The 26,509-nt window shown below is 34.9% G+C and overlaps 1 protein-coding gene and 1 long non-coding RNA gene across 3 annotated transcripts in view; one reads left to right on the top strand and one right to left on the bottom strand.

Moving 5' to 3' along the window:
* LOC116506368 overlaps window positions 1-12,724 on the top strand; it is a 32,104-nt gene extending 19,380 nt beyond the window's left edge. The window contains exons 2-3 of the long non-coding RNA XR_004255018.1: window positions 11,899-11,947; window positions 12,638-12,724. This is a non-coding gene — a long non-coding RNA (uncharacterized LOC116506368). The remainder of the gene's footprint in view (window positions 1-11,898; window positions 11,948-12,637) is intronic.
* FSD1L (fibronectin type III and SPRY domain containing 1 like) overlaps window positions 1-26,509 on the bottom strand; it is a 42,562-nt gene that overhangs the window by 13,744 nt on the left and 2,309 nt on the right. Inside the window, exons 2-10 of one of the 2 annotated variants that reach the window (XM_032214072.1) lie at window positions 19,821-19,916; window positions 17,594-17,725; window positions 12,647-12,748; window positions 9,364-9,386; window positions 6,662-6,783; window positions 5,126-5,335; window positions 3,485-3,583; window positions 1,538-1,667; window positions 34-66 (exon numbers count right to left, since the gene is read on the bottom strand). In XM_032214072.1, the coding sequence (XP_032069963.1) occupies window positions 34-66; window positions 1,538-1,667; window positions 3,485-3,583; window positions 5,126-5,335; window positions 6,662-6,783; window positions 9,364-9,386; window positions 12,647-12,748; window positions 17,594-17,725; window positions 19,821-19,916 (947 nt within the window). The remainder of the gene's footprint in view (window positions 1-33; window positions 67-1,537; window positions 1,668-3,484; window positions 3,584-5,125; window positions 5,336-6,661; window positions 6,784-9,363; window positions 9,387-12,646; window positions 12,749-17,593; window positions 17,726-19,820; window positions 19,917-26,509) is intronic. The other variant, XM_032214073.1, reaches the window with a different exon arrangement.

Here is a 26,509-nt window from a genome sequence, read left to right as displayed (position 1 = left end):
AAACCCTATGGCTAAGAGGAGACACAATATCACCTTGCACTGCTCTTCAGAAGAGTAATCTGGCCACTGTCAGATAAAAATAGTTTGTTAAAGGCTATTTTCTGCTACACAAAGTTTTATATTTAAAAAGCAGTAGATAAAAAAACAATTTCTAAATTACTACCATGGGAGGAGGATTATTTTTTTAAACTATCTAATTGTTTGATATGTAACACTGTCACTCTCACATGTTAATCCAGAATTGGCTAATTACAGTTTGTATACTTACCCATAGTCTGCCAGACAATATGGCCAGGCACAGTTTGCTATTAGCTCTCCATATAAGCCAATATCTCAGTTAAAGGAGAGGGTCTATAAACATCCTATAACAACTGGGGATCTTCTGGCTGATATTAAACTTCCCCTACGTCTCTTACTGTTCTTACTATGGCTGATATAGTTATGATGATTCTACTTGAACCTTTGCTGCTTCATGGGTTAATTATTTTCAAATTTTCCCCACAGCAACACAGCATATCTGGTGAGGGTAGGGCACAGCTTTAAGGTCTATTACATGTGTAGCTAAGTGAAACTATGATTCTTAATGACCTTGCATTATGATTTACTATGCCCAATTTAAAGTATTGATAAAGCCCTAAACCTTATGGTTCTATCCACAGGGCTGGTACCCAACACAGTGATGAGAAGTAGGGCTTTGACTGTCTTATAGAATTTATGTAGCTGCTATTCTCACAAAATGAATGACTCTAGGCAGCATACAACAAGGCGCAAAATAATATACAAATAACATTATTGTTTAAAAACTAAAAATATATTGATGTGAATACTTTCCAATTATAGAATTCTTTCTTGACAAAGTCCCCCATGCTCCCTATTTTGCTTTAAATGATGCTAAGGATAAGCATTTGTTCAAGAGCCAGTCTTTTAAGATCAAATTTTTGTCCCAAAGGTACTTTTCCAAAAAGCAACTGGACTTTGTTTTTCCTTGAAAATGTTTTCCTTCTTCAGTTCAGAACTGAAGAAGCTTCTTGGATGAGAAGTAAAACATCTTCAAGGAAAAACAAAATCCAGTTGCCTTTTGAAAAAGTACCTTTGGGACAACCATGACCCGGATGACTGAGAATCTCCATAGATATCAATTTGTTTGGTTTTTATTATTCCTCTTAGGCAAGATGTTTATTTCTTTTTAAATTTCTTATTTATTCCTTTTTCTACACTGCTTTCTATTGCCTGAGCAACAGAATAAATAAATGAACTCTGTCTGTCTGTCCGTCTGTCCATCCATCCATTCATAATACACAGAGATGTGAAAATATATTATCGTATAACGTTACTGCATTACCATTTTTTGCAGAAAATGAGAATTCTCATTTCTCCCAGAGATGGAACATTTCAAGAATATCTCAGATTGCTAGTAATATGAACAATAAAAATCAATAGCAAAGGTTTCTAAAACTGAAGAATAAATATATTTTCAATCCCTTATGCATATTCAACTTCCTCTGCAATATTACTTAGAATGGTTCTGTTTTCTCACCTGCCTTTGTTTTCTTTTCCTTTTGTTTTGCTTTCTTGGCTTTTCCCTCCAGTAGAATCCCACTCAACATAGGTATCTTCAACTTTTAAGTTAAGATGAGATGATGAACCATCAAGATTGAATATAAGAGCTGAACAAAGATTAAAAGAGAATTTTATTTAAATAGTTATCAAAATAAATATCTTTATTTAATGCCAAGTCCCTTCTCAGAGTCATTGATTTTTCTCCTGAAAATTCCCTCATTTAACTCATTGCCCCTAAAAAAAAATACCAGCACCTACAAAAATAAATAAGCATAAAATGAGTTACTTTTTGGAAACAAGCAAAACATGAGAATATCCTCATTTTTCACCCTCAAAACTTGGACATTTGACCACAGTTTTAAAATGTCAATTACATGCACAGTTTAGTCCTCAGTTTTAAAATGTGAAAGAATAAACTCCATCACATTTCTATTTTAATTAAGGAATAAGATGCACACAGACACGCACACACACACACACACGCACACACACAAAATGGAAGGCAATCATGCCAATTTTAATAAATTTTATAATTAAATGCAGTGTATTTCTTTTCAATGTTAACTGATATAAGGACAAAAAACATTCTAATCTAATTGACAGCACACTGGGTTATTATCATTTGATCTTTTCGTAGTTAAATAAATGTATTAAATGGAAAAAGCTTAGTATTTAAATGATAAAACTGAGAAACATATTTCCAATTTTTACTGTAACAAAAGCAATGTCCATGAAATGATGGCTAATATTCCCAGAGGCCAGAAATGTTAAAATATCCTAGCAGACAGAAGTGAATCACATTCCTCGTGAAATATGCTTTATGCAAATTTAAAGTTCATTTTTATCTCATTTTAAGTTTAAATTTTTTCTACGTTGTTGTACTTGTCTCCATTGTCAGGCAGGTAGTTCTTATTTTAATATAAAACTTTGAACATCCCCTAGAAGAGAGAGTAAGAGAGTAGAAAATTGAGCCATTTGGTACTAAACTTGAAAATTATTCTGACTATTTACTGCATTAAAAGTAGCATAAATAAAGTATTATTAATGCATCTTCCACAAAGGACTCGAAGTTAGCAGATGTAAAGCTGAAAAACACAGCACTCCAAAGCACATTGTAGTAGTTCTAATTGAACTGCAATGAATTATACTGTATGTGTGTGCAGACACATACACACACCCCAGCCAAGTTCTTTTTAAAGCAACACTTAAGATCAGTTATCCTTAAATAATCCTGGGCTTTCAATCCCAGAAATAATATTCAGAACATTTTTGCACATGCTGTGGCAGTGATGACTACTATTAAAAGCTTCACATCTTTTATTATACAAAGTACAAAGTATAGCAATAGCAATAGCACTTAAAACTTACATACCACTTCACAGTGCTTTACAGCTCTCTCCAAGCGGTTTACAGAATCAGCATATTGCCCCCAACAATCTGGGTCATCATTTTAACAATCTTGGAAGGATTGAAGGCTGAGTCAACCTTGAACCAGTGAGACTCGAACTGCCGAACTGCTGGCAGTCAGCAGAATTAGCCTGCAATACTGCATTCTAACCACTGTACCACCGAGATTTTTATATATACGGTCAACTGATAATATCTTAGAGTAAACTGACATTAGCAAAAGATTCAAATGACATTCTTAGTATTTTCACACTTTCGCATATTTGCAAGCTTTGTCTTAAACTTAAATAAATGTCAAAGCTAGTGGATACAGATTTGCTTCTATTTGTAGATCCTTTTGTGTATATGGAAACTTAAATTCTGATGAAACATACTGTCCAGCATCAAGACTATAGCTCAAATGCTAAGTTATATCAAATAGAGACATAGGTACTGCCTTTATAGTCCAGTTCATATCTAATAAGACCATTTATATTTAAGACAATACATGAAGCTAATTTTAGGTGGGCAATTTTACCTTTCGTCTCTAAAGTTACAGGATCTGAATAATCCCCAGCCACTGCCTTGTTGCAAGCCCGGACACGAAAATTCATATATTTTGAATCAAACCTTAGTCCTGGAAGAAGGAAAAAAACCTTCAGAGACACAAAGATTTTACGATAAACAAAAAAGAGTTAGCAGCATAAGAAAGATTATACGCAAAGACATAAACACACCCATAATTCAAATTGACTATTAATTTCTACTAAGAGTAAAATGTGGGGAATTAATTAAACATATTCTAAGATACATAACATACAATTAAGAATGGATCTTTTAGATATTAAAAAGCAAAGAATCAGGCTTAATTAAGAGATAATGCATAAAATGGAAGAATTTTTATTGGAACAATGCTACATAATTTTAGTTTATTTTTATTTTTTAACTGCAAGTTTGCAGAAAACTGTTATTTCCTATATTGAAATATAGGAATATAGAAATAAAGTATGCTTAACCAATCCTACCCCCTTTTCTTTACTTTTTTTAATCCTGGAACCTAAGAGATTTCCTGCAATGCTTATTCACTTTAACTCTCAAAAGTTTTTAGGGACAGAATGGGGGCAAGTTTGGGATGGAAAGGAACAACTTGCCATGGCCAACTTGCTGCAGGATAACTAACTGTGGCCAACTTGCTGCAAGACAATTCAACAAATACAAAAGTTTAATTAATTTTGATGGAACTGTGGCCAATAATAATAAAATAAATTCAGCCCAGAAATGTTACAATAATTTAAAGGAACATGTAGTCACTAATAATAAAAGTACCTCAATGAAATGATTAACACAGCACTGAATTGTCTTGCAGAATGTTGGTCATCCCACATTGTTCTGTGGTGTGTTGTCCTAGGCTCAGCTGAGATGGGTGTTTCTGATATTTCATTTCAATTAGACTACTGATAACTTAATTAAAAACTAAGATAAGAACTGAAAAACATGTAGAAATTGCAGCACCTTTTCAATTGATCCCATAATCCAGAAAGACTTGAAGAATATGAATATGTTTTGTTAAACAAATTGTATAAACATTACTAAGACTGTCACTAACTGTTAAGAAATGTTGTTTGGCGACGTCATACTGTAATAGTTCTAGTTCGCTCTAAATTGGCAATTTGTCAGTAGTGAGGCGAAAGATTTATATGATCTCAAGAGAAACCAGAACAGCGAGCTACCCTATTACTGTTCTAGTACAGTCATAAAAATCAATCAAATAAAATTATTGTACTGTACTAGATTCCACCAGAAATGTATTTTATAATTAGAAACTACAGGTAGTCCTTGACTTACAACAGTTCATTTAGTGACTGCTCAAAATTGTGATACTGAAAAAAGTGACTTACAAACATTTTTCACACTTAAGACTCTTGCAGCTTCCCCATGGTCATCTGATCAAAATTCAGATGCTTGGCAATTGACTCACATTTATGATGGTTGTAGTATCATGTGACAACTGCAGTAATTCACTTAACAACTGCAGCAAGAAAAGTTGTAAAATGGGGCAAAATTCACTTAACAAATGTTTCATTTAGCAACAGAAAATTTGGGTTCAATTGTGCTCATAACTGTAGTCGAGGATTCTAAAGCACAAGATAATTTGAAGAGAAAACAAAAAGAAAACTACCTGATAATGTATATTCAGTGCCCTTAATGTAGTCTATAGATTCCCAACATCTCTCATCTTTTATGCGAGGAAGCCCATCAAAATTGGTTTTTCTAAATTCAAGTATATAGTGATCAATTTTGTTGTCTTCTTCTGCCATTTGCCATGTTACTGTCACAGCGTTGTCAGCAACCAGACAGTCTGTTGAAATAATCTCTGGAGCTCTGGGAACTGTTAAACAATATAAGCAAAGTAAATATTAATAAAGTAGTGTTCTACTTCTAAACTATGGTTTAGGAAAATTCAGCTGGAGAAATATAGACGTGCTCATTAACACAGCTACTGATATTTAGACAATGTGACTGCCTTCCAACAGGAAACAAAGCTACAAAGTAGTTTTTCTACTTCTACTTTATTACGTTTTATGAACCACAGACTGCAAACCATGTTTTATGGTTTGATTTATAAATTATGGCTTCTGCGGGTGAACCCAGCCATAAACCACTGATGTTTACTTAGCAAATTTGAATATGAACCAGTCCTCAGACTGCAATGCTCTTTTCTCACTTGAATCAGAAAGGAACTTCAATTTGATTCAAGTGCTTCTCATGCTACATTTTGTTGGAGAAACAAGAGCAAATCCCTGCTGATTCTCTCAACTGTAGATGTTTTTGAACACCAGTGCCAAGCATCATCTTTGATTGCTTAAGAAAGATGAAGGACATTCCAAGCAAATACTTGAATACTTTCAAGTAAAATAAACACCATTAATAGTGGCTGAAGTTTTGTACTTTTGTGTCACAAATAGAAAGAGGTTGTTTAGTTCTGGTATTATTTGTGTGAGTATGATAGAGCGGAAAGAAATATGAGAAGCAGCAGCAATTAATGGCAATTAAATATACACGCCAGTAACCTTTGAACCATTCTATACTAAAATACCAGTGAGTCACTCAGTATAACTTTCAAAGTTGCAGTCACCTGTGCCTCAGTTCATTGTTCATCATGCTGAATTAAAATTACAGTTATCTGAATGTTTAGAATTGACTAAGTATTGGGGTGCTTTGTACTACCAGGCTAAAAGGTTCACCCGCAATATAATATCAGGTTTAATATCTTGATAATTTTCAACCAACTTTTTGTGAACATACAGATGCCACAAAAATGCTACTCGGAAAACTGGCTCTGCAAAACTGGAAAAAAATGTTTAAAGCAAAGGTTTCTAAAGACTAATAATTAGGAATAGCCGGCCTAAGTTAATAAGATAAAGTTGTGATTCTACATGTGTCTATTTGGTTATACTTTCATCTCCTAGAATGCATAATGGATTATTTAGTCCCCACTGCCATTGGTACTATATCAATAGGCATTTAAAAAAACACAAAAATATAAAACACAACCTACACTGCAATAGACACAATTATGAACCTCATTATTTCTCTATTCCCCTTACTTCAAAGATATATTCCAAAACAAACTATGGAAAAAGGAAACTATTATATTTATTTACAGATGTATTATATTGTAACTCATTCCTGAAAACAACATTCTGCTTTTTACCTGGCAAGAATTTCAGTGCCTGAAGCATTTGTCTCTCCTGAGTAAAATCCACCATCAAGTGTGTCATATTGTCACTCACTCTAGGTTTCAAAGACAAGCGGAATGCTGGAGCCATTGTGACTCTAAAGTTAGGAATTAGAAAGACAAATTTTTAAACTTCTGATAATACTTAATGTTCTACTGTATAATATGCAAACTACTTGGAAAATATTTTAGTCAAAGTACTTAAGTAGTACATGTACAAGTACATGTAGTAGCACATTCTCTATGAGTCACTCTTACTGAGCAGTAAGGCAGACAAGAGACAGTGACAAGTTAGCAAAAAAAAATGGTAGTCAGCAAACTTTTAGAAATCCTGTACCTAGTGCAAGCAATAAATAAAACTTAATTAACGAGTTAATTGCTTTTCCATATACTGTATACTAAGTAATTGCATCATGAATGTAAGAGCAGTTGTTTCATAAACGATTTACCGAAAGTATAAAATTCAGGTTTTTCGATGTTAATTGCACATCCTATTTAAGGATTCTTTATGGAACATCATTCCCTCTGAGGAACAGTTGTCTCCCACTCTATTGAAAGGCCCTAATTATAAGGATTTGTCAGCGGCCTGGAGACCACAAATGGAAATTTAACCGATCAAGTGGCTGATTTAATTGTATTGTTGCTGCTGTGGGGGTTGGGTATATGTGTTAATGGTTTTATTATATGGTGGTTCATTTACATTTTTTAAATGTTGTAAACAGCCCTGAGTCACCTATGTGTGAGTTGGCCAGCTGTATCAATTTGTTTACTAAATAAATAATCCACAAGCTGCCTAATGTATTACCAACAAACTTGTCTAGATGGCAAAAGTGGTATTAATTTATTTCCCCCTTGTCTTTACAAATGTAGTAACAAGAAAGCCGGAGTTAAATCTTAAAATGTATAGGCATGGTTCCGTTCACGTAAAATTAATTTCCAATGCCCATCAGTGGAAGGGGAGTTTTTACTGCCAATCCTTAAAATACTTAGGAGAGTGAGAAACCATCAGGAAAAGTTTAGGATGTGATGTAAGGGGTTGAGAAACCAATCAAAATAAAAATATTAAAATCATCCTCTCTTACTCTGGGTGAGAGCTTTGCAAGCTCCAATGAGTTTTTATTATAAAAAAGCAATAGATCAAAATAATTAACATTACAATGAATGACTTTTTAAAGATGTAATACAGGCCCTGTGGAATATCTAAATGACATTAGATTTGTAGAATCTATTTTGGACTAATACATGGCTGGGCAATTATGGTGTGAGACCTCAGTTCCTACTTAAGTCTTATTCAGGGCATGCTAAATCTATTTTAGAAAATTAGATCATAGGTTTAAAAATATAGAACAGGAAAGTTATGACAAGTACTGAAACTATAAAGCTATAAAGAAAGGAGCTTTAAGAAAGGGCAAATTATTATACTATACTTTGATTGAAGATGAATTAAAAGCTAGAATAAGTTTTTCTGGATAGAAAAAAACAATTTGGAATTTGCACAATTATAGCAATTATGTACTATTCTGCACATAATTGAGAAAAGTATGCCACTATTTTCTGAATCACTTTAATAACTTCTTAAAACTTCTTTCCTAAGGATTGTGTATAGACACATGAAAAAGAGATGTTTTAATTAGTACAGCAGAAGTGCTATGCAACTGTATATATCATTCATATATATTCATACATATATCTACACACAAATATGCAAAAATATGTCAAAAGGGACATTTATTGCAAGAGCAAACATCTTCATGATTGGTTCCAATTAGACTTAGAAATCCTAGGTTTCTAAGACTAGGCACTTAACAGATAGTAATCTTATGAGTTTTTTTTAGGCTCATTACATTTCCTTTTGAACTTATTATTCTTAATTTTAAAGTCTTGTTCCTTTTTTTAAGGATATCCCATAAAACATTTTAAAAAGAAAGCTATATATGTGCAAAGTTTAAACACACAAGTATAAAAAATAATTGGAAGATGGTACTTCTAGTTATCCAGATTCTTGCTATCTAACAGGAAAACATAAAATAGACCAACATCCATTTTATGGACCATTTGACTTGCTCTATGCTTATGTATTAAGAAATAAACACATCTTAGTTTGTGTAGATATTGACATTGTTCATTTTTATCCTCAGTATTCCATGACCTGAATCAATTTAAAATTCCAAATACTGCATATATTAAAAATAATCTCATCACCTATATGAAGTACAAATATAAAGAGCAGATGTAGAAAAGCCCTACCTGAAACCTTTTCTGGCGATTTGATTGTTTTAAAAATATGTTCCATACCAAATTTCAGCTTTCCAGATCACACTGACGAACCCAAACAAATTGCAATATTTATATCTAGCATCATGGAAACAAACATCTTGAGATTGTCTATCAGAACCTCCTACTAAAATTTAAATTTCTCCTCTAGGTAATAGGCTAACATAAAAAAATGATTATTATCCTACTCACATTTCTGTTTAAATAGTCCTTTTTACAAGTGAAAGTTAACACACACCACAGGCATAGGGAAACATAAGGCCAAACAGAACAGTGCATCATGTCGCCATGCAAAGCATAATCTTTTGGTGGCATAAATCACATCAGAAAAATGATCTGATTCTAAAATTCTCAACTCTAATTAAGAATAATTGCAAACAGAATCAAATGAGTTTGTACTGTACCTATCCTTGATCTGTCTGGCAGCCTTGAGGTGCATCAGGAAGAAGAGAAAGAAGGTAGTTAATGGTTTCATGCAAGTTTCATCTGCAGTAACATGCAAGAAAGAGTTAGTGAATGATTCACAAGGTCAATTGGAAGGTTATAATTGAAGATTTTGTATCATAAGCCATTGTTAATTCAAATTAGACATTCAGTAATAAGTAACAAAGCCACTGAAAGTACGCACAAATAACTGTACATAATATGCCATCAAATGTCTGGGATATTAAGGAATCCCCCAACTCAGGAACATCCAAGAGATTCTTGCTGATTTCTTGGGCACAATAGTTAGGGCAATGCAAATATTCCAAAAGAGGTAACATGCAGAAACATGTACTAAGCACTTCATTATGAATAAAGCAACTCCATATTCTTTTCAGGCTTATGTAGCTTTTTCAAAACTGTCCCCAACCATCTCCATGGGTCTGTGCATCACAGCAAAAGATCTACTGCTGCAGTTTCTGAAGCACCTGTGTAAGCCTGAAACACCATGGGGCTACTTCAGCTATTTGAAAGAGATGCCTGGTACATGCTAAAGATCTTTTGCAGAATCTGTTCAGTCCAAATGAATACAAATTATCTTGCTAGAGAGTTGAGTGAATGCTACTTATATAGTCACATATATACTTTATTTTTTTATCTGTACAATCAAAATATATTCTGCAACTCAAACAATATTATTACTTAGTTTTGGACAGAAAATAACATATTATTAACATATTCTGGTTGTGAGTTAATTATTATCTTTTGAAATAGTGTAACAGAAAGTGGAACAAAAAATTGGAGTAAAAATGTTAAAACTCAGCCCAATAAAATTTGAAGTTGAATTTAACATTTAAAGATTTACTGATTCTTTTTTTGTTAACCTGTAATTCCCCTTAGAGGTTGCATGTGAAAAAATTCTCAGATTATAATTTGATATAGATTTTGCACAAATGCATATCTTTTATAGGAGAACCATTCAATATAAGGGAAAAAAGAAATTGCTACAATCAGTAATTTCCTCTCTGAATATTTGATAGAACATCCATATTCACTGAACAATGTGGAAAACAAATATGGAGAATTTGCATATACTCAAAAGCTGGTAATTTGAAATAGTTTGGATAAAAAAAATGCTAGTTACTATGGATCTCATACACATCTTAATTTTCCTGCATAGGCAGCCTCGACTTAAAACCACAACTGACCCTCAAATTTCTATTGCTAAGCAAAAGAGTTGTTAACTGAATTTGGCCCCATTTCATAACCTTTCTTGCCATAGTTGTTAAGTGAATCACTGCAGTTGTTAATTTAGTAACAAGGTTGTTAAGTGAATCTGACTTCCCTGTTGACTTTGCTTGTCAGGAGGTTGCAAAAGGTGATAACTGCAAGTGTCATAAATGAGTCAATTGCCAAATGTCTGAATTCTGATTATGTGACCATGAAGATGCTAGATGCAAGTGTGAAAACAGTCGTAAGTTACTTTTCAGTTTGTTGTAACTTTCAATGGTCACTAAATGAATTGCTGTTAGTCAAGGACTACCAGTATCTGCCACCCACAAGTGCACTAAGAAATATGATATATTCCAATGAACTCCACAGCTTAGCAATGTAAATACTTTCTCTGTTAGAGTCAGTGCTATCAGTGGTACCATTGCCTGATTCTTAAATGCTTGTAAACTATTTTTTTTATGATTCCCCTAAAATAATTATTTTATGAAGTTTTTATTTGTTATGACTACACCATTATCTCCCAAATTTTAAGCTTCCTTATTGAATAAATATTTAATGGAACATGGATCTAAAAAGTGGTTTACTCAATGGCTTTAGCTTGAAGAAAAACATATACTGCTACTTCAGCAGGTAACTGTATGTACAATGGCCATGTATTTCATGGTAATGAAACGGTATAGGGTTTCCTGCCTAGGCAGGGGGTTGGACTAGAAGACCTCCAAGGTCCCCTCCAACTCTGCTATTGTACTATTGTATTAATGTCATTAACATCTATCATTTCTGGTAGTCAAAACTAAAGACTAGCAATAAAGTAAACACAATAGAACTACGAAACTAAGTTTCTTGCCAGATAATAACTACAAAAGCAACAAGGATAAACATTCTGCTTCTCCAAAAAGATTTCACGTATTTTGGAAGCCAAACAAAGTGGGCTAAGCTCAGCAAAAGGTTCATCAATAAAGAAATTGCTAAAGTAGCAACATTTCAACACACATTCATAAATTCAGTCTACATTCTTTGGATCTAAAGCTGTTTGGCAATTATAAAAGGATGGGATAACGGAATGTAAAAACCATGTTTGTTGACAAGCATGAGTAGGAATGGAGAAATACTGTAGTCAGCCAGCCAGAAATACAATCTGGGAGAAAATAATATGAGTTATGTGGAATTTTAAAGAAGGAGAGGATGTGTTATTATGGAGAACAGAAAGATAACAAATGAAACTTGAGAAAGCAAAGAGTAAGTTTTACTATTTACATCTTTGCTTTTCCTTTAATTTACAGGAAAACAACTCAGACTCTTTCATGTAACAGAAGAAAGTCAGATACCAAGGTTGGTATTTTGATTGATTCAGAATTATTTCAATTATTCATTTTAATACATTCTTGTTTGCCTTAGTCGAGAACATTCAATATATACAAAGAAATGATAAGAAAACTACAAATAACAGGATTCAGAGCTGATTCAGCACTGTTAAATATAAATAAGAGTAAAACACAAAAGCACTGAAAACCTAATAACAGAAAGCTAAAAAAAATTGAATGTGGCAGCCTCCTATATTGCTAAGATAAATTGATCATCCAAAAGTAAATTATTCTTTGCATTTTACTCCTAGTTTGCAGATTTACCCATTGAACTATAAATATATGATTTCATAAATGAATAATACTACTAACCTCATTCCTTTGGGTTCAAATATGCGTATAATTATGCAGATATACGTATTCTAAACTTTCTAAACTGTAAGGCATTTTGACTAAAGCAAAAAAAACCCTAATTCAGCTTTTTGAGATTTAAAATCATATTCATTACATATGTGAAATATATTCTGGGCTTCAAATCTCATCATTTTACGAATTTTGTTCTCATGAGTAAGTTTAAATATATTCCTTTGAAATACATAAGAATGAAATGTTTTTAGAGATGCTAGTTTTTCCACAAATTTTTATTATACACTACTGAAGTAACTGCAGACAAATGATATTATATAGTTTTTATCTATTTTTTGTTCATGTCTGGCAGGTTATATACCTTAGAAAATTCTTCAGACTCTTTTATATCCAAGGATCGTGCAGCAAACTCCAGCAATTCTTCAGAGTTCTCCAGGGCATTACTACATTGACTAAGCTGATTCTAGGAAAAGAAAACAAATGAGTTTAATATGCCACACTATTCATGAACATATTTCATATCTATTTCACTTTTTCCAAATTTGTTTATTCAGAAGAATAAAGGGGTCTTCAGTCCAGTGATAAAGCATAGGGCAGTGATGGCTTACATTTTTCTAAAGGTGTGCCAAATCTGTGTGTGCGCGCACTATTGCGCACATGCCTACCTGCATGCGTGAGCAACCTCCCACCATGCATGCGCAAGCAATCCCCCTGCAGCAGGGGGGGATTTTTCCCTCCCCAGGCGCCGGAGGCTTTCCTGAAGCCTGGGGAGGGAGAAAATGTTCCCAAACTTCTGGTTGTGCCTGTTTTTCATCCTCTCTAGCCTCCGGAGGTTTTCCCGAAGCCTGAGGAGGCAAAAACAGCCTCCCCCAGCCCTCCAGAAGGCTGAAAATCAGCTGGCACTGAGGGCTGCCAAGCTGGCAAATAGGGCTCCGTGTGCCATAGGTTCGCCATCAGGGCCATAGGGTTTTTTATTTTAAATGTTCCAAGATTGATTATTTTATATAAAGAAAAGCTCAGGCTTATAAAAGCTTAGCAGTTGATGTAAAAGTTTAAGCAACTTTGTCATATAACAAGTCTTGTTATCAACCAAAAACAAAACTAGCCCAGATGGAAAAGCCTGTATTTGCAAATATCAAATACTGTATAGGTAAATTTCCTTTATCACATTTACTATCTTTTTTTCAATGTATTTGTCCAAACAATAAAAAATACTAAAAATAAACTCTCCCGTAATATACCAGCCTTATTTATATTCTTTTATGCTAGCAATTTATTTCAAATAATCAAATATTTGAAATTCAAATAATCAAGGCAACAGATAGAAAATACTGTTTACTGTCACTCAATACTGCCCTTGTAAATTTCATTTAACTTACCAAATAACAATTTAGTCCAGAGCTTAGGTAAAGATTTATTGCTCTAACATGAAAATCATTCAGAAGATTACGACAAAACTAGCAGCTTTTAATTCAGCTCCATATGGCTATTCCAAATTCCCAGCAGACAACTTTCTTAATGTGGAAACTATACTTGCCTAATCCTAAATTTAATCACTGGTTTTTGTTTTCCTATAGTAAATAAATGTGATCAAATAATTAACTATTTAAAACAGTGATTTCTTAGGACTATAAGAAAGCTTTACGACAGATAAATTATAAAACATGAACACCTGGCTCTGCCGGTTGGCTTGGGGACCAAATGTAGAAGTTCCATGCTGGAGTTGGATGCTAGATTGATGGCAGACCCAACCTCATCTATCTTTTTGGTTATCGTATTGATATATTATTCTCATTGTGTTCCTTTGTCATTGTTTATTTTATTGTTCTATTATTCAATTTATATTGCTTAGTCTTTCATTTCTCTACATTTTTATTACTGTAAGTTGTATAGAACAGCCTTACGGTGAGATAGACAGCAGATAAATTTAACAAATAAACACATAAATATAATGTAACAGTTTATTCAATCATTGATAAGAATTCTCCTGTTTATAATTCAGTCAGGGGTGGGTTCCTGCCAGTTCTAACTTCTTCTATAGAAGAGATTCCACAAATCTACCGTGACGTTTAGAACCGGTTCCAGCTCCTTCCCCCCGCCCGTCCGCACCACTCTTGGCCCACCCGCCGCTCACTGATGGGCTGGCTCACCAATCGCCCTACCCGCCTCTAAGAGTCCTATCTAAACCTTAAAGTCTTAAAGCTGTCAAGTTTGAACATCCCTGGGGTTTTTTTCTAAAGGGTTAGGGGTGCAAGGTTCTTGTAACTTGGCAGCTTTAAGACTTGCATACTTCAATGCCAGAGTTCCTGAGCCAACATGATGAAGGAGGAGTTTTGGGAGTTGAAGTCCGAAAGTCTTAAAGCTGTCAAGTTTGAATACCCCTGGGGTTTTTTTCTAAAGGTTTAGGGGTGCAAGGGTCTTGTAACTTGACAGCTTTAAGACTTGCGTGCTTCAAATGCCAGAGTTTTTGAGCCAACATTTTGATTGTTAAGCAAGAGCATTGTTAAGTGAGTTTCACCACATTTTACAAGTTGGCCATGCCCACCCAGTCACATGACTGCCAAGTCACTCCCACTTGGTCACATGGCTGGCAAGCCACTCCCACCCAGTCATATAGCCGGCAAGCCACTCCCACAAAGCAAGCCATACCTACAGAAGAGGTTCTAAAAAAAATTGAAAGCCATCACTGAGTTCAGTCTGCAGCCTGAAAAGAGGTGGAATTATATTTGTCATCTTTTTCCAAGATAGTTTAATACTTGAATTGTCTTGAAAAATGATAACAAAAATAACTTCCCCTATCCTAAGGGAACAATCTCAAACTTTTCTATTGTTTATATTCTATACAACCTCCTCTCCAAACCTCACAATAGAATGATATGTATAAAAGCATTACTGATAAATCATTTAGCAAGGCAGCATATAGAATTGATGGGGGGCAGGGTTGGGGGCACAGTGCAGCGCGGCAGGAGGGAATATTCTCCATTTTTTAATAAACAATTTAGTCTAGCTTAGTAATGCTGATGATCATTATTATTCTTTCTAGCATTTAAGACATTAAGTTGCAGGCAACTATTCATTGGCCTTAACTGGCCTTAACTGGCTAATTAATAAAATCATTCCAAATATAAGCTAGATATACCTTTGCAATGTTTAGAACATATATTCTTAAGTTTCTTTAGTTTTATTGTGTTGATGTTTCCACTGTACACTACTGCTAAGCTTTGGAGGATATCATCTGCTAAATGACACTTTTACCATGCAATATTAAAAAGTTCAATGCTCAATATAGCTTCAATAAATCATTTTTCCAATATCGTATCCTTAAGACTTCTGTTGGGTTATAAATCTATTGTTTCAATCTTTTACTGCATTACATAATTGAACATACTAAAAGTTTGACTGTGTGACAAATGATGGAGGTGGATTACAAAACAATTGATTTTGCTATAGTGTTACTTGCAGGAAGACCAATCCAGAATATAAGCTATTTTCAATTTTCATTTTGAATTCAACAATAAGTGGAAATATTGTAGAAGTAATAGGTGGTTCTCAATTAATGAACACAAATTCAGCAACCATTCAAAATTATGACTGTGCTGAACAGGTAGCACCAGCACACTGCTTTTCACCTGACAGCAGCCAATCCCTACCTGCAGCAGCCACTTACCTACATGCCGGTATGCTTGTAAGCAGCCTAAAACTTGTGACTTCTGGCTGGCTTCCCAATTGGCATTGCTTTTTAGAAGCCAACAAGAAGTTGCAAGATGGGTCCTCACTTAAGGATAGCAATGAGGACTGCCGGGACTGCCACTGCTAAGCAATGCGGTCCACATACCATACTTTACAACTATATTAGCAATGGAAATTCTAGCCCCAATTACAGTTGTTAGGCAAGGATAACCTGTACACATTTAGAAACATTTACTTAGAAACTCTTAGAATTTGGTTGAAAGGTCTTACAAACTGATCTGCATATAGTGCCAGAACACACAAAGGGCACATCATTTTTAGTAAAACTCAAATTATTTTGTGGATTGACAAGAATATCTCTAAAAGGAACAATAGATTCACTGAAGATTTTCCCAAGACAAGTGCTTCATCTTTTATTTTCAATAATTTTATTAAGAACTATACGGAACAGATAAAAGTAAGAAAAAAACCTAATAATCTCTCTCATATATACCACAGACATACATGCACAGTTAAATGTGAAAAGAGACCCCTCCACATATTAAGAAAAAGTAACTTCCCCTTCATCCCCAAAAAGCATAGTCAACATTAACAATTAGTCTCTTAAAGCACAACCTAACTTTTCATTCCATACCTTACCCCATTTTCTATAAATCCAACTCTAGGTCAACTCCCCTTATTAATCAACAAGCTCAATAAAAATTAACATATATACCTAGCACTATATGTTTATAATTTCACTTTCCATTTAATATGAATTTCTCTCATCCCTTACTTGAATATTACAACAAAAATATCAAAACTATTAAACATTAAAAAACTTATTTAGATATCCAAAAATAGAGACCTAAATATTACACAAACTAGTCCATTACACCATTAAACATTTCTAAAAAAGAAAGTATCCAATCAGATAACCACAAAGCAACGTAAGTAATCTTTTAGAAGGGCATTATCTCAAGAAAATTGCTTTAACAAATTAAAAACTCCATCATGTACACAAAGTCTAATTAAAATTTTATTTTCCCAATCAATATAATTTAAACCTGAGAGATTAGGTGGCAAAGAGTTACGGTTGTATCCATACATAAAAATATTTAGGTAATAAACTATTTTCTTTAATCAGTAAAATTATCCTAGAAGAATTTAAGAAAAAGATCTATGAATCATATATGGGTGTGGGTGTGTGGATGTTCCAGCATAACTCTAAACACCTTGAGCAATTTCAACCAAACTTGGTATATAGATGACTTACTCTCTGGAAACAAATACTGTGGGGGTAAACCACCCCTAGTACCCCTTGGTGTATATGTTCTGTTAAGATACAGCCTGTTGTACCTTAAAATGGCTTCTACCGCAGTGGAGTTGCCATGGTAACGGCTTCATAGTACTCCACAAGGGGGCTCCCTCTGGTAAGGGGGAAAATCCAACATTAGAAATTATGTTTGGTTTGGACATTTTCAACAAGGCTTTGATTATTCTAAACGCCTGTAAATAAAATTACTTTGATTTGACACTATGCATATAATTCATTCCTTTTCCTGTCTAATATAGAATTGGGATAAATAAATACCCAGGCAACGCCAGGTTATTAGCTAGTTTATATATAAATAATTACCTGAAGTTCCTGGATTTTATGTGCTTTTTCTTGCTTGATATTAGTTGTCATAATATCTTTCATTTCCTCAAGTATTGAGTATAAGCCATCAAATTCCTCTTCCAACTCAGAAATAACACTGGAAGAATTAGTCTGTAAAATGATTTTACTGCTTTATTAACATCCCTGGTATTTTATATACTTATTCAACAAAAATTGTAAATAAAGGTAACGTAGTTTAATGATACAATGCATTTATTAAAAACAATAGTAAAGTTAATATTATATATTAACATTCACATGTTTAGCCATACATATCAGGCTTGACCTACTGTTTTAATAATCCTTATCAAATGTAAGACATGAATTTCCTATACAAGCTAACATTCAATTTAGAAAATTAATTGTTTAGCACCCACTTAGAAATAAATAAATACTACTGCTACATTTTGTAGTGGTATTGATTTATTATGAGGTTATAACTAGTGAAAATACAGGCATAGTTCAAGTGTTATAAGTATCTAACAAATTTAAGAACAGTTAAGAATATTATAAATACATTATTTACGAATCTAATTTATAAATCCTGATTTTCAAGTATTAGGATAGGCCACAAAGTCATTTCTTCCCAGTTTATAAACTTATTGTTACTACACAGAACTGATTAATATTGAACAGATACCTCATCATTTTTATATCAAATAGGAAAAATGTGTATCAAGTCAGTTTCCCCAACAATATTTACAAAAATTACTCAGGTAATATGGCTCTAATGCAATTGACCAAACAGTATTCCAAAGACATACAATTTTCACTTAAAATCTGTGCTTTGAACAGAGGACTAGTTTTGCTGCTACTATTATTTGCATTTCCAGGCAGCTACTACTCAACTCAGGCGATAAAATATCCCAACTCTTCCAAGATTTTGCTATGCCTGTGGCAAAGTGTCACAATATTTGCTCTCCCTACATAAGTCTCAGTATATGAACAATCAATATCTGAACAGACTTGTTATAACTTGGCAGTAGAATGCTAGCCAAGATGACGGCTACCAAAATGTTAAAAAATGTGGAAAGGAGGAGTACCATCCATTCAGCAGCAGAGGTTCTGTCAGATAATAAAGGTATGTGTGAATGTGTGTGTATGTATGGAGGGGGTTATTCTACACTCTTTCCATCTAAAATCATTATTTCATCATCAGAGATAAAATGGTAGTTAATAGCTATGGAACAATGGAAATTTTGGCTTCATGACACAGAGCTCAGTTAGCCATATCAGATTCATAAATCAACTCCTGCAATTAACTTTAATTAGTTTTTATTTATAACATATACTAAAGAGTTAACAGAATGTTCTCTGGCCTCTCTGTTAAGACTACTGGCTTTCTATGCTAAATACATATAACTAGATGTTGTTACATTCCCAGCAGATACATCAGTGGACTAGTAGCAAAGGTACCTGCCTCAATCTTGTCTCCACAAGTCGATTGTTCTTTTGCAAGATACATGAAGTGTATATTTGCTTGCACTTTATCAACCACAGAAATAAACTGGCTAGCTTTACAAAGATGAAACTTCATTATCCCTGTTAACCTGCTATGCTTCTATGCCATATAATTAAGGAGGAGCTTTATATCTCATGTCCAATATAAAAATGTAGTGAATTAGTAGAAAAGAAATAACATTTTTTGCTACTACTGTACTACAAACTTCATTTGCTTAATGATATTGCATTCTTTCAATGCCCACAGTAGCAAAGTAATAGTTGCTGAATACCACTTCACTTCTACTAGCAATTTCAATTTAGTCATAATCCCAGTCACCTTTGAGAATGAGGAAAGTAGCAAAAAAACCAAGTGATAATGTTTTATAAAGCATATGAGCACGCTCTTGGGGATATTGCTTCTTGATTTCATAAACTTCCATGGACAAAGTATTTTTCTTGTATACTCGTTATTCACATAAAATGCATGAATGTACATATTTTTTAAAGACACATGGGTGTTAGGAATTAATGTCTTCACTCTAACTCTAAGTTTTCCAAACAACTCCCTTCCATCTTAGTCTAGTCTTGCCTAGAAGGAAATGGGGTGATTTAGTATCACCTATTTATTTTTAAAAAATATTTTCTAACTAGAACTCCCACTGCTTTTTCCTTGTTGGAGTGGTCAGAAAGATTAGACATTCACTAATATTATTTAAGATTACTATTAAAGAAACATTAATCAGTTTACAAGGATCCAACATACCTGTATTCCTTCCAAAATGTGATTTAAAGTTTCAATAAAGTTCTGAATTTCATCATTTTTATGTGCCAATGTGGAGATAATTCTTTGCAACGCTTCCTAAAAACAGAATACATTCATCAAAAATGTATATTCATTTTTTTAGAATCAAAAGAACAAATTCAACAAAGTCGACAATATTTTCATATTTATTTATGTAAGGGGACATAGATCAAAGGAAGGAAGAAAACAAAGATGAGATGTACAATTAATTAAGAGATTTAAAAACACACAAGCAGTAACGTTTGTAGCACAGCAGAAGTCCACATAATAAGTCAAACCTGACAAGGGATAAAATGTTGTAAAATGTAACAAGATTCCGTATACAGATAAATGGGAAGGCTTGGGAAAAGGCAGCTCACAGACTTCCGAAGACTGGTATGGAACGATATACAGCCTGGGCTTAGTTAGTTGTAAAACATACCCACTAGTGTCTAATTGTCATAGATATAATTAGGAATTGTATGATTTTTTGGATATTTCAGTCCAGTGATCTTGCAGCTGTTGATCATGATACTTGCAGTCTAGTACACATGCACTACCAACTTAACTTTGTGGTCTGAGCATATGCAAAGATGATCCTGATAAGAAATACCGTGGTATCTAGACTGGTGATAAGGAGAACAGGGCATCAAATTGTGCTCTGTGTGAGTGTGAGGCATGAAGAAAATGATAAAAGTATCTCTGTGTGTAAAAAGCAGCACACAGTAATAACAAATATAATTGGCAGAGTCCTTAATCCATATAATCAAGCAAGTCTTCAAATTGTCAGTGCAGGGCATCAGGGAAGAAATATTTTCTTTTATAATCTATATAACACCCAATAGGCATACAATGTGTTCTTTATTATGCATTCATTATTATGAAATGTAATCCACATTAATAACATTTTCTTTTGCAAAATGGCAACAATCTAAAATTTTACTCCACTCAAATTTACTAAAGACAAATTCAGGTCAACTTTAGAAAGTTATTTCTAAATATTCATTCACTAAAATAATATTTACTTTAAATATGAAAAGTTACTGAAGTCTACTCACTGACCCTTGTTGTCAATGGTGGGAAAGAAAACTTCCAAGAGACACTTGAAAGAAGCAAAATGGAGTGAATCTCAGATTCTACTCAATTTATAGTAACTATATGCAATTCTTGGGTTTTCAGGCTGCCTGCACCTCCAATCTGATTCAATGTTTTATTCAAATTATCTTTATAGACATGTTCTATAAATTCTTCATTATTGAAAAATTAAACAGCCAGAAAAATTATTCTCTTTTTCTCATTACTGCATTATGTACGAAACCTGCAAGTTCAAGCAGACTCTAAACATGTATTAATTCTGACAGTTATACAGTAGTTTTCTTTTCCAATGTTAGAACTGCCTTTGGCAATGGCACTTAGAACTCCTGTCCTAATAGAAGTAGAGGTGATTGGGGAAAGCTGCTCTACAGGATACTGTGATGATTATCAGCAACTGTAATACTGACTTGTTCATGTCCTGTGTTGATTTTATCCAGATGAGGATTATGTCCTAAAACACAACTACAAGCCAGCTTTATTATATGACAAAGAATTTTATCTTACTCAGCTGCAAGAATGCCTGTTAAGCAAAAACATGAAAGAGGCTTTGGCACATTGTACCAAATCTGGAACATTACTTTGACATTTTCATTTAAGACAATTTGCATTATTAAAACTTCAAATAATGCTCAGTTGATCCAAACTAATTTGGCATTAGACACAAACAATTTAATTAAAGTGGACTGGAGATCTTAAAAGGTGCTACAATTAGAATGTTGAACATTTAGGAGTAGAAACCCCTAAAGGCTAATCTAGTAAATGGTCCACAGTGATTTATTTGCCTCCTTTGACAAACTGGTTATGATACTAAAAGACTGCCTCTCAGTAGACATAGGATATCTGAACATGAAGAATGGAATTATTGGTATATAATAGGGAAAGTGTTAAAGAAAAAGAAGTAGTCCTTGTTAAACCATAACTGAGCCCAGAATTACAGTTGTATATCATTGCAGTTGTTTTTGCAAGAGTCATTAAGTGAATGCTGTGGTGATTAAGCACATAAATTTTACCCATGACCATTTTTTTTTTTGCTAGAAACTGAAAATAAATCCTAGAAACCAACAAAAAATGTCAAAAATCATGGTCACAAACTGCAGGACACTGCAAACAGTCATAAAGGTGAGCCAAGCAGCTAAAATACGCTCACAACCGGTGTGTCCTTGTGTGAAGCCATTGTAACTTTGAAATTGGATTATAAGTACCATTTGGGGGGAGTGTCCTTTGTAACTCTGAACAGTCACTAAGCAACCGGTTGTAAGTTGAGAACTGTCAATAAGGTTTATCGTCAATAAAGGAAATGCAAGAAAATACCAGCCTTATAAGGGAGAAACTGAAATGGAGAAGATCCTTTGATCCCAATTGACAGAAATGTCACAAAGAAAATATAATATGACCTTCTGCTCTATGGTGGTATATATGGAACCATGATGGGTAGTAGTGGAATTAACACTGAATGGTGGGGGATACTATTAGCCGCGCGAGCGATTGTGGGTGCACCCAGGTACACCCATGTCACACCTATCCTCCGCGAGCTGCACTGGCTAACCCATTAGTCTCCGGATCCGCTTCAAGGTGCTGGTCGCTACCTATAAAGCCCTACATGGCATCGGACCTGTGTACCTGAGAGACCGCCTCCTGCCGATTACCTCCCATAGACCGATTAGATCTCACAGGTTAGGTCTCCTCCAGATTCCATCCGCCAGCCAATGTCGGCTGGCGACTCCCCGGGGGAGAGCCTTCTCTGTTGCAGCTCCAGCCCTCTGGAATGACCTCCCTGTGGAGATCCGGACCCTTACTACCCTCCCGCCTTTCCGCAAAGCCACCAAGTCCTGGCTGCTCCAGCAGGCCGGGAGGCTTGTGAAACATCCAGCCCCACGGAAACTGTGAATGTTGCATTTTTTAAAGTGTTGTCTTTGTCTATTTATTTCCCCTTCCCTTGTCTATTGTGAGCCGCAATAACCTGTGAGAGTCCTTCGGGAGTGGGCGGCATACAAGACAAATAAATAAATAAATAAATAAATAAATAAATAAATAAATAAATAAATAAATAAATAAATATTAACTCCGACATAAAAATTGTAAGATAATCACCACATTATCATCCCAGTAAGTTTTCTTTTTTCTAAATTAGTAAATTTAGAAAATGTATATTATTATACATTTCAAAACCATGATGGCTTAGTTAAGGGCAGAACAAAACATACAAAATTAATCATGTCTACCTCTTAAAATGATCTCCTTGAAGCCCATAGTCTAGAAGGGGATTTATTTAATATGGACCCAGGAAGAGACAGAGATACATCAGAGGTACATGCTAGCATCCATTTGTTCATATTAAGGTATACATCGTACATTATCATCTCTGGCAGGAGAAGGATGCTGCAAATCATTATGTTTGTTGTAATGCTACCATAACTTAAAATTGTTTGCAAAGGATGAAGAGATTTTCCCTCTATAGCAGAGATTTCAAAATTTTCTAGGGTTATGGCACCCCCTAGCAGTTCCCTATCGTGCATGGTAATGCTCTGGGCACACAGTTCTGCTTATAAAATAACCAAATATCCTATGGCATCCCTGTGAATTTGCTATAGTATCCCTATTCGAAAAATGATTGTTTAAAAATTAACTATAGGCCTAGCATTCTAATATACACAGTAATGGTACTTTCTTTAAAATGCCATACTTTTATCCGTTGTTACATTTACTGTATTTTTCAGAGTATAAGACGCACTGGAGTATAAGACGCACCAAGGTTTTGAAGAGGCTTTTTTTTTAAAAAAAGTAAGTAGGTAGATAGAGGGATAGAGAGGGAGAGAAAGAGAGAGAGAATATGTGTGTAGGTAGGTAGGTAAAAGGGGGGAGAGAGAGAGAGAGAGAGAGAGAAATACAGTAGGTAGGTAGCGTGCGATAGAGTGTGTGTAGGTAGGTAGAGGGAGAGAGAAATAGAGAAAGAGATAGAGAAATACAGTAGATAGGTAGGTGTTTCTTCTGGCACAGCACTTGATCAATGTAATTCTCATCAATCAGTTAAAGAGCTTTCCAAAAGGGGGGGGGGGGAGTTTTTGCACTCTGCAAACCTTCCAAAAACAGCCCGTTTTTCACGAAAATGGGCCTTTTTTCTAAAAAAAAAAAAAAAGGAATGAATAGCCTTGGGGGGGCCTTGCAGAGTGCTCCTGGGGGCGTGGGGGGGGCACCAAAAACAAACAAATTTTTCGGAAAACGGGCCCATTTATTTGTCAAAAAAATTGCATGCATAGCCTTATGGAGGCTTATAGAGTGCTGCTGGGGCCTGGGGGGGGGCAAAAAATGAGCCATTTTCCTCTCATTTCTGCCCTTCCCAGCCCCCAGGAGCTCTCTGAAAGCCTTCAAAAGGATATACACAGCCATTTTGGTGAAGGGGCGGGGCTTCGGGAGGCTGTAAAAATGCTGTATTCGGTGTATAAAATGCACCCAGATTTTCAGCCTCTTTTTTGAGGAAAAAAGGTGCATCTTATAATCCAAAAAATTAGTAATTAGCCTTGAATTTAGAGTGTACTACACTTTTATATTCTGTTCAGTTTCAAACTTTATATAATGTATACTGCTTATGTCCTAGAGATTGCATTCTCTCAACTAGGGCTGACATGCTGTTTTTATTACCAATCAGACTCTAGGTCCATGATGACAAACCTATGCCACATGTGCCACAGATGGCACGCAGAGCCATTTGTCAGGGCATGCAAGGCATTGCCCTGTCAGCTGGCCAGCGCACATGCGCGCCCTGGCCAGCTGACTTCGACGTTCTTTTGAGGCTGTTTTTCACCTTCCGGAAAACATGAAAAACTGGCCCCAAACTGGAAGTTCAGCAACAGCTTCAAGGAAGCCTCCTGAATGCTCTGGAGGTCAAAAATCGCCCCTACGGACAAACCAGAAGTCACCATTCCCAAACCTCCGGGTTCCCCGTAGGTCCGTTTTTTGCCCTCTGGAGGCTTCAGGGAAGCTCCTGCGGCCTCCAGAAGGCGTGGGGGGGGGGGGGCTGTGTTCGCCTTTCTCAGTCTCCTAGAAAGCCTCTGGAGCCTGGGGAAGGCAAAAAAAAAAAAGGCAAAAGTGGGGGGTGTTGCTGACCATGCACATGCGCACACGATGGGGAGCACGCGTGCACAGCATTATGGGTGTGGCACGCTGGTGCATGACCCCTCCGTGCTTCCCTCGCTTTTGGCATGGCAGCCAAAAAAGGTTTGCCATCACTGCTCTAGGTGAATAGTATGGCTAATGGTCTTTGGTTATACTTCAGATTCAATAAACATTTATAGACTTTCATTTTTATTGCAGTCCTTACAACATAGAAATAATTTTATATTTATTTATATCCCATTTTTATTACTTTACAAATAACTCAAGGTGCCAAACATATCTAACATACTTTCTGTCTCCCCCCCCCCCACAACAAGAACCCTGTGACGTCAGTTGGGTTGAAAATGTGACTGGCCTAAGGTCACCCAGCTGCTTTCAGGGCTAAGGTGGGACTAGAACTCACACTCTCCTGGTAGAAAGGCAGAATCTAATTTGCAGATAAAAGTTTCTATTGAAAGGTGCCAAAAATATCCATCGTCTTTCTTAAATTATGAGAATGTTGTGCTATTTTCACTTACCAACTATCTCACTATGTAAGTTTAAAAACTATTCTTTAGACTAGACAGGGAAGGTTATCAAATAAAGACAAATTCACAGATGTAACTCCCAAATTATCCATTATATTGGTTACAAAGCAAAATCCATAGTGTGAACCTACACTCTGATATGTTGCAATGACCTCAGTTATCCAGTTAACCCAGCAGTATTTTGCTAATTGGATCAGCATTGTTTTAATTAATTTAAAAGATATTAAGGTGAAACCCACAAAAGTTTGAATAGTTGGGAGGACTATAAAAAAGGAAGTTTTTCAATTAATGGACAAATCAAAACTATCATTCTGCCCAGATTTTCCTAGTCATGATGAGCAATAATTATGTACAGTTCCATTAATGAAAACCCTGAAAAATTGCCAGACATACATTGTGATATGAATCTTAATCACGACTTTAAAAAAAACTACTGGAAAGAATTTGCATATTGTTATGAACTAAAAGGAAATGGTTTCTGTATATAGCAGTTGTTAAGAGTTTATTTATTTAAATTAACAGGTATGCGAATGGCAATTTTTCTTTAATTGTTAAAAGCAAAAAAATGTCATTAGTTGCATAATGATATAGGAATTATATTCTCTGCTGCCACTGAAGATAATCCAGGTAGTCCACAATTTGCAACCATAATCGTGCCCAAAATTTCTGTTACTAAGTGAGACAATTGTTAAGTGAGTTTTGACCCATTTTATGAAGTTTCTTGCCACACTTGTTGAATCACTGTAGTTGTTAAATTAGTAACAGAAGTAACATGTATCTGGCTTCCCCATTGACTTTGTTTGCCAGAATATCATAAAAGGTGATCACATGACTCTGGGACAACACTATAACCATCATAAATATGAACCAGCATCCAAATTTTGATCAGGTGACCATGGGGATGCTGCAATGGTCATAAGTATGAAAATATGTTTA

The sequence above is a fragment of the Thamnophis elegans genome, chromosome 3, assembly GCF_009769535.1.
Source record: "Thamnophis elegans isolate rThaEle1 chromosome 3, rThaEle1.pri, whole genome shotgun sequence".
Taxonomy (NCBI): Eukaryota; Metazoa; Chordata; class Lepidosauria; order Squamata; family Colubridae; genus Thamnophis; species Thamnophis elegans.
This window is presented reverse-complemented; position numbering and strand designations above follow the sequence as displayed.